The sequence below is a fragment of the Schistocerca piceifrons genome, chromosome X (assembly GCF_021461385.2).
Source record: "Schistocerca piceifrons isolate TAMUIC-IGC-003096 chromosome X, iqSchPice1.1, whole genome shotgun sequence".
NCBI classification, from domain to species: domain Eukaryota; kingdom Metazoa; phylum Arthropoda; class Insecta; order Orthoptera; family Acrididae; genus Schistocerca; species Schistocerca piceifrons.
The window spans coordinates 155,571,038-155,579,975 of NC_060149.1; the positions used below are offsets into that span (position 1 = coordinate 155,571,038).

Consider the following 8,938-nt stretch of genomic DNA (forward strand, 5'->3'; position numbering starts at 1 on the left):
GAAAAATATTTCCACCTGTGAAAACGATTATTTCAGAGATAAAAGGAAAACCGAATCCCAGTTCTTTGGTTGTTAACCAGTTTTATATTTTCCCGGAGCTTCTTTTAAATCAAGTGCAAAAAATCATCCCTAACAACGTAAAATTAACAACAAACGTTTTATAGAAGTATTCTCAGTATTCAGTTGCTGACTATATACTGTCGTTAACAAAGTAAAATTAACAACAAACGTTTTATAGAAGTATGCTCAGTATTCAGTTGCTGACTATATACTGTCGTGTAGGTGCTGGTGCTGCATAAAAATTTTTATTCTGCTAGTAAGTGTGAAAATACAAGTTACTTCTTGCATTGAAGTAGAAGTAGCAACTATCCACTGTGGATGATTGCTGTTTTTGCTTTTTCGTTAGTATTAATCTGTATTCTGCATACCGTCTGTTACCATCATTTCTTCAATCATAAGAAAATAAATCACCAGCTTAGTTATAATCCTTACGTTAAATGAACGTTACAGTCAGACATTAAGTGGTTATTCGTCACTGTTTTCAGATACGTAAAACCAAAGCAACTAACTTTTAACGTATTTGTTAAAATAACTGACCTTGCAAACTTGAGAACACTTGAGAAAACCTGGTCAAGAATAAATATGACGTTTCCCCGAGTTTATTACGCATTCTGCTCTGCATTGTAAGGAAATGTACCAGACGTGCTATATAAGGGTAAGTTATGAATAAATTGCAACACACCTGTGAACTAATGTTTTTAATTGGGGATTAATTCACTGTTAAACTGAGTGTATGGTTTCGTCGATCTGTAATAGGACTTCAACATGCGAGGAAATTCTTCTCTTCACTGTAACGATAAATTAGTTTTAAACTCCTGTAATAAGTGAAAACGTTAAGTAGATTGAAACATATGCGTTCTAATAAATCTGTAAGTGAAATATAATTAAAAACAAGTTTTAGGGCTCTTGTGAACGAACAGTAATTAAAGTTGTTTGAAAAGAATCCGATAGTGTTGCGTTCGTTGCCAAAATAAGTACAATTTCTGCGTGCGTGAATTGGGAGTATTGCTCAGTCGCATTGCAATACATAAAGGCCCAAGAGTTTCTCTGGAATCTACCTACTCGATTTTTCGTGTAAAAGAATAAAACAAAACTATCAGAGCGAACATTACCAGAAACGATTGACTTGTTTCTATGACGTATCCAGCAAAAAATATTTCTCACATTAAAAGAAAAACTGAAACATAAAATGCTTTTCACTGGCAAGTTTTTATTCGTAGGTAAGTTTTAACCACTACTATTAGCAACTAAATTAAAATGAGTGGACGGAGGTCCTTCAGAAAAATGAGACGAGCTCAGGTTAATAAAGGAGGAATCCTCTAAGTTTTTTTTCAGTACTACTGTGTTGCGTGCTTGTTGTACGAAAACGACAATAGTTTTACAACATCCTACACCTATCAGAATGCACATTTTTAAGCGCAATTGTCTAAATCAGACTGTATATACTTTATGTAAGTCGTTCCCACTTGAATTCCTACCCCTAATGTGGACGAGGAAGATTCTCCATTCCATTCTGCTGGAAACTCCAACGCCGGGTAGGAACAGCAACATCCGAGTCTAAAGGAGTTCGACTCAAAAAACAAAAACCGAACATTTGACTGCATATTCTCTTCAGAAATGTCAGCAATGTTACTATTAGAAATAATGTGAAAGTTGTTAAGAACTTTTATTATGGAAAACACTTTTGCCAGCTAAGCAAGATGATTTCATTTGTGGAGAAACAGAGTCTATCAAACTAAATAATGTTTTTAAATGTGGAATATTATTAGAAAGACTGTTTCATACGAGAAATTTATTATTCCCATGTACTATCAAAGATTATACATGGTACAAGTTAAGAACATTAATGTTTACTTCGTCCGTTGCGCATGTATGTGCTCAAGTTATTATTTTAAATACATACATATAGACGCACATTTAATTAAAACGTAATTTCACTGTATTAAATGCGCATAACGTATGGTAGAACGTTCTCAGTGATTTGACACAGCGTAAGAAAACGTTATACGTTTTAAGCCATTATTTAAATTCTTCTGTACTTGTTCAAACACTGGATACAGATGTTCTGATAAATCGTTAATGTTAATATTTTGTAATTAAACCGTCACCTAAACCTGTTATCCGTTTCTTCAGTGGAAAACAATTTATCGAGCTGTTGATAGCCAATACGACTAAAGTGGAGAAGACAAGCTACGTTGTTCAATAAAAGCTGTAACTAAAAAGAAATGGTAGACGCTAACAAGCCTAAGAGTTTTTAGAAGAACTCATTAGAGATCATTAGTAACGAATTGAATAGGATTTAATAATTGTCCACTTGAAAAAATAAACAATGAGGCATTTGTATTATCAGGGGATTTATTCAACGCATTAATCCCATATCAGCAAGCTGAAGTATGTATACGTACAAAAATCTGCATGTAATAAAATACTATAATTTAAACTGCGTTTAAGCTAACAGAGTCTTTCCGTGGACAATGTCCTTTCGCAATGCTTATAATATCTGGAAACATAGTAGAAAAGCTAATTCATCAGCATCATCTGCTTAAACGAGAATCAAATCAGTACAAAATTATCACTGTAATCTAAATGAAACTTGGAGTAACATTACTGGAATGTTGAGTTAAACAGTAGACTGTTGTAACTTACATAGAGATGACAGGCGACCGTTGAAAGCTTGAAGTCGTATAGCACCATAATCACGAGAATTACATATCATTATATAACAGATTTATATATGTGTATACATAACAAATCACTTTAAAAATATAATAAATTACTGATTTGGTCAACACATTCGAACCACGTTTATCCGCCACTATTTCCGTTCTCAGAAGTCGATTTTTATCTTACACTGTTGATGGGTGGGTAGCTACTTGTACCGCGTACCAATACTGTACTCGCGTTCACTCGGATGCGATCGTCTCGTCTGTACTCCGAACACGCTATCACAACCGAAAAACAGACCGCAGCGCGAGCGGCTGGCGGCTGGTTAACTAGAAAGTGCAGTCTTCTGCGGGTCGTACCGAACTATGTACACGATTGCAGTCGAGGCCGTCAGATGTGTATGGCGACGGAGCGGGCGTTGGCGTTGTTGGGCGGCGCCTGGTTGTTGTGCCGGTGCATGGCGTGCACGTGGTTGTTGGTGCCGCGCGTCGACGGCTGCGGCTGCAGAGGCACCGACGTCGTCCTCCGCCGCTGGTTGTTAGGAACGTCAGGCAGCGCGAAGCGCAGCTTCTCCCAGAAGAGCTTGTCACCCCACTGCAAGTACGTGTTCGTCTTGAGGTAGAGACGAATGTCGGGGTCGAGGTCCTTCTGAGGGACCTCCCCCAGCAGCACCACTATCAGCCGGCGGCGCCTGTCGCGCAGCACTTGGTGGTGCGCCGACTTGAACTCGAAACGGCACCACTCCGACCGGATGAAGTTGTCCGACAGCACCATGATGGTGCGCCGCGACGATTCGACTGCCTGCACTATCGTCTCCCCGATGTACGCGCCCACAGGGAAGTCTCTGTAGTGCAAGCACAACTTATACGGCGGGTCTCCGTGCTCCAGGATAGGCGCGAGTTCCTCAGCGACGAATGCCTCGTCCTTCGAGCTGTAACTGACGAAGGCGTCGAACAGTTTGTCGCGGTCCTCGTGGTCGATATCGGAATGCCTATAGAAGAGTCGGATGCCGAACCGAGAGTGGAACCACACGCGCATCTCTTGGCGGAAAATGAAGATGAGTAACACAGTCAGTACCAGCACTAACAGAACGCACAGAGCGGCCACCAGTTGCGGAATATAGTCCTGGATGGCCTGCTTCTGAATAACAGTTTTCGTTGCCGTAATATTGGCGGCTGTCGTCTCGTTAGTGTCCACCGCACCGAAACAAGGCAGCGAGCTGTTGCTGAGGATGTAGTAGCCGTCGGAGTCTGGCGCAAATCCGATGTAGTCGGCGTCGTCGGAGAAATCTTGCGTGTCATTGGCAGCACCAGATCGCCGGAAGCACTGCACCCTGCTCGCGTCCGACACTAGCGTCTCAGTCTTGAGAAGATAGTCCTTGAAGCTCTCCGCGTAATCACAGTCACACTGCCAGCTGTTGTTAGATAGCGTGAGTTCTGTCAGGGAAGCGGGCAGCGTCCACACCGCGTAGTGGCTTATCCGGTTGTTGTCTAATTTCAGAACTTTCAACTGCCGCAATGGTGAGAACGTGCTGTTATGGATCGAAGTTATAAAGTTCCGGTGGAGATACAACTCTTTCAGGCTCTCCAGGCCATCAAATTCGTACCCTCTGAGCTCGCGCAGTCTGTTATCTTCTAGGTGAAGTAACTCCAACTCTTTCAAACCGTTGAATGTCCGATTATGGATAATTTCGACACCGGAAGCATTCAGGAACAGAATCTTCAGTCTCTTACGTCCAATGAAGGCGTGACTTCCAAGGCTCCTGAAATCGTTGCCGTCCAAGTAGAGCTGCGTGGCATCCATCGGTATTTGTTCAGGAAGCTGTCCATCGTAGCCGGAGCTAGCACAGTTAACGGCATTCGCTGTCCAGGACTGATCGTGATAACAGGTGCAATTAGTCGGACACGTCATTTTGCAGTCGCAGGCGTCGAAATCGCAGCAGTGGCAAAGGGCGAAACAGTGGAACTCATATTTGCAGAGAAACTGCTTTGGAGAGGCTTCCGTTAGCGGCATGTACGTCCGGCCACGGCTGTAGAGAAGCTTACAGTGAATACTGTGTAGATCCATCACACGAGGCTGGTTACGTGTGCCACGGTTATCCACATTTATTCTTTGCAGCCAGTCCATTGTGCAGTCACACAGATACGGATTCCCACTAATGTAGAACTCTGGTAGCGGACGAGAATTCGGCACCGTCGAAATACGAAGTGAGTTCGGATTGAGGTTGGTAATTTTGTTGCCGAAGAGGTCGACGCGTGTCAAGTTAGGCTTTTTGAAGAACGTGTAGGACTGAACTTTGGTTATCAAATTGTCATTCAGATAAAGAAGTTCCACACTGTCAGGAATAGAACTGCCGGTTACTTCTGTCAATTTATTTGAACTCGCGTCAAAAGTGCTAAGATGAAGTTGACTTTCAATTTCGAGATAGTTGCCGAGTTCGGTTATCTGATTAGCGTGAATGTCGAGCCACTGGAGTCCGGTGGGAATCAGAGCATAATCGAACCATTCCAGCTTATTGTCCGAAATATTTAACCAGATGAGGCGTTCCAACTTGTTGAAAAGACCGTCTATGTTTGTCAAATAGTTTCCATCGAGTCTAACAGCCTGCAGATTCTTGTTGTTGTCAAAAGCACCGGATTCGATACCATAAATTTTGTTCCTCGACAGATTCAGTATTTTGAGCGCCGACATTCTGTCGAAAGTGCCCTTAGTTATGTTTCCGATGTTATTGTCCGTCAAACGCAGGCCGTACAGGTGCTGCATATCACTGAAACTCGAATTTGCTATCTCCGATATGTGATTTTCGCCGAGGTCGAGAGTCCTGAGCATAGGAACGTCTAACAACACTGAGGGCACTGCAACAAGACTATTCCCGTTGAGATGTAAGTCCTGTAGGCTGGAGCTGTTCTTCAGAGCTGCCGGGTGGATGTTGCTGATCAAATTATTGTCGAGGGATAACAAGCTGAGGACGTACAGGCCGTTGAAAGTGTAGCTTTCGATACTGACGAGTCTGTTTCCAGATAGAAATAACGTATGGAGGTTGTACAGCGACGCGAAGGTATTTTCAGGGATGTTTTCGATAACATTTTCTTCCAGTCTGAGGATTTGCAGTGAGTAGAGATCACGGAACACGGCGGTCTCTAGCTTGGCGATGCGGTTGTGGGAGAGGTTGAGAATGACGAGGCGTACCAGGCCGGAGAACGTGGCAGAATTGACCCATTCGGCGGTGAGCTCGTTGTGCGACAGGTCGAGGACCAGCAGCTGCGACAGGTCGTTGAAGAGCCCGGGAGCGAGCACGTTGACGGAGTTGTTGCGTAGGTACACCTCCTTGATGTCTCGCGTGTCGGCGAACAGCTCCGGCGGCAGACTGACGAGCCGGTTGTCGGCGAGGTGCAGCACCGACAGCGAAGACAGGCCCTCGAGAGCGCGGTCGGCCAGGAAAGAGATGGCGTTTCCCTGCAGGTTGAGCGTCTGCAGGCGCGACAGGCCGGAGAGCGCGGACGCGGCCAGGGCGTCCACGCTGTTGTTGGACAAGTCGAGCTCCCGCAGGTTTCCGCCGCAGCGCTCGGCCGGTCCGGGCCCGGAGGCGGCGCCCAGACCGAACTGGAACCTCGCGACGTCGCGCAGCCTGTTGCGCGTCAGGTTGAGCACCTCGAGGCTGTGCAGCGAACAGAAGACGCCGACGGGCAGGCTCCACATGTTGTTCTCGGCCAGGTCGAGGCGCTCGAGCAGGCCCAGTTCCGAGCTGAAGGCGTCGCGGTCGACGTCGAGCGTCATCGCGGCCCAGTCGGTGTTGTGCGTGCGCAGCGTCAGGTTGCGCAGCTGGCGTAGGCCGCGGAAGGCGCCCGCCGACAGGTTGCCGATCTTGCAGAACTCGATGACGAGCTCGCGCAGCTCCTGCAGCGGCCGGAAGCTGCCCGTGCTGAGCGAGCTCTGGAAGAAGAGCACGTCGGAGCACTCGAGGCGCAGGCGCACCGTGTGCTGCGGCTGGATCACGCTGAAGTTGGTGTTCTCGAGCTCGCTGTTGATGGTGCGCAGTCGGCAGTCGAGCGCCACATCCTCGCCGTCGTCCAGCACCACCCACTTGCACTCGTCGGGCGCCTGGTAGCGCAGCGCCTTGCTCAGCGACGCCGACAGCACCCCGAAGATGGTGCCGAGCAGCACGGTGAAGACGAGCGGGCTGGGCTGCATGGCGCTGGCGCTAGCTGGGCGGGCCCATGCCTGTGCGTGGCAGCGCGCTCGCCGGCACTGGCCGCACACCGCCGGCCGGCGCGCCGTGTCCTTGTGGCTTCTTGCCCCCACTCCGCGAGCTTCCGACGGCCGCCGCCAGGAACCGCTGCAGAGCCGCGGCCGGCCCAGCCGCCGCGGCCGGCCGATTATTTATTCTTTTATAATAATGAGCTCGCGCAGTGTCAGCTAATACCGGGCCTACTTAGTGCATTTCCAGAGGGAAACGAGGCGAGCGCCGCCGGCTGATGACAGAAGCCTCCGGCCCTCGCTTTGGATTCGACTGTACCGACGGCCGTCCAGTTACGAGCCGTCCCCCAACTGACGGTGCCCTCTCAGCCAAAGAGCCTCTTTCGCACCGACGCACACTCGCCGCTGCCTTCCTTCCTCTGCATTCGGCCTCGCCTTCAGTCGTTTCGACACAGAATTCATTACCTCCTTCGGCACACGTATAGGACAACTCTCAATAACGTAAGTTACTGCTGACGGCATACTAGTAGTATTCTCTGCCGTGTTCATCGTGACTAACGAGAAGCTTGTTTTGTGAAGCATCACACTTATAAGAAATGTGGAAATTGAAAAAAACTTATGCAAAGCGAATGGTATTACAAAGGTTTTAATTTATGAAAAATGACACTTACTTGTGAAGGTATCGATTGACTTTTTTGAACTCTGTACTTAATATTATATTTGATGTAACAACAGAAAATGGTTTGTATCGGTAACTGGTAATGGCCACCGCTGGCCATCGTCAGAACTACAAAAGGGAGGCGAGATTATCCATTGTACTATGTCAAGTCTACGTGTACAGGGTAAAGAAAAAAAAGTAAAGTGGAAATTATCTTTCATAACGATTGAAAGGCACATCAGTTGGCTCAGAAATGGCGCTGAGCACTATGGGACTGAACTTCTGAAGTCATCAGTCCCCTAGAACTTAGAACTACTTAAACCTAACTAACCTAAGGACATCACACACACCCATGCCCGAGGCAGGATTCGAACCTTCGAGCGTAGTGGTCGCGCGATTCCAGACTGCAGCGCCTAGAACCCTTCGGTCACTCCGGCCGGCTATCAGTTGGCCATCAAGTAATGAATTCTCAGACTAGATAAAACACAGGTCGCCAAGTTTATGAGACAACAATTATGATATAAAACGATATGAAACATTTTCTCTGATTGTATCAAAGCAAACGTTTTAATTTCATCTTACGTAAATGAGAGTTTTATGAAAACCTGCAACTGTGTCAGTGATGATTTAAATAACTGAGTCCTGCAGCAGTTAGGTCTTTTCATGCATAGTACGAAGCGTGGTGTCTGCATTAGTGTTGTTTATGATTAGAGGCAGAAAAAAAAAAAAAAAAAAAAAAAAGACTGCGGAGCGAGAGAACAGAGGAATACAAAATGAGATTAAGTACCAGAAACGGGTGGTGCTACTCATAAAAACGCTTAACTGGTGCAGTACTTTATTTTTTAAATAATTCTAACGGTTACTTTTATAAACCATGTCGATAATCTTGAATTATTGGTTTGTTCGGAGTCTTCCGATTTTGTTTGTAAGAACCGTTTTCTCGCAGCTAGAAGGGACCTTAATGTTTTCCTAGTAAGAGAGTGAATAACTGAAGTTAATGAACTTTAGAATTTAAGCAGTGAGTATTCAACAGCTAAAATACGCTTATTCGCCACTAGAGTGCATGTGGAGGAAGAAAAATGAGGGGTTAACGAACTGTCGATGACGAAGTCATCAGAGAGAGGCTAGGATTACCGAAGGAAATTAGTTGTGTCCTTTTCAGAGGAGCCGGTGCTTGCCTGAAGCGATTCAGTGATACCATGGTAAACCTAAATCTGGCCGGTCGTAAGGGGGCCTCGAATGGCAGTAGTCCCGAAAACGAGTCCAGTGTCGTATCTCTGCATGTTATGTCCAACAGAGCATAGTGGCCACAGTATACTATGAAAGGAAGCCAAAGCACAAAAACGTAAAAAATAATCT

General features: G+C 46.0%; 1 protein-coding gene across 1 annotated transcript; it reads right to left on the bottom strand.

Moving 5' to 3' along the window:
- Positions 1–2,397: 2,397 nt before the first annotated feature.
- LOC124721497 (toll-like receptor Tollo) lies at positions 2,398–6,956 on the bottom strand. The gene has a single exon (XM_047246508.1). The coding sequence runs from the start codon at positions 6,913–6,915 to the stop codon at positions 3,115–3,117; it is 3,801 nt and encodes a 1,266-aa protein (XP_047102464.1). The 5' UTR covers positions 6,916–6,956; the 3' UTR covers positions 2,398–3,114.
- Between the last annotated feature and the right edge of the window lie 1,982 nt (positions 6,957–8,938).

Coding starts and splice junctions, on each gene's coding strand:
- LOC124721497 (XM_047246508.1), bottom strand. CDS start 6,915: ATGCAGCCCAGCCCGCTCGTCTTCACCGTGCTGCTCGGCACCATCTTC.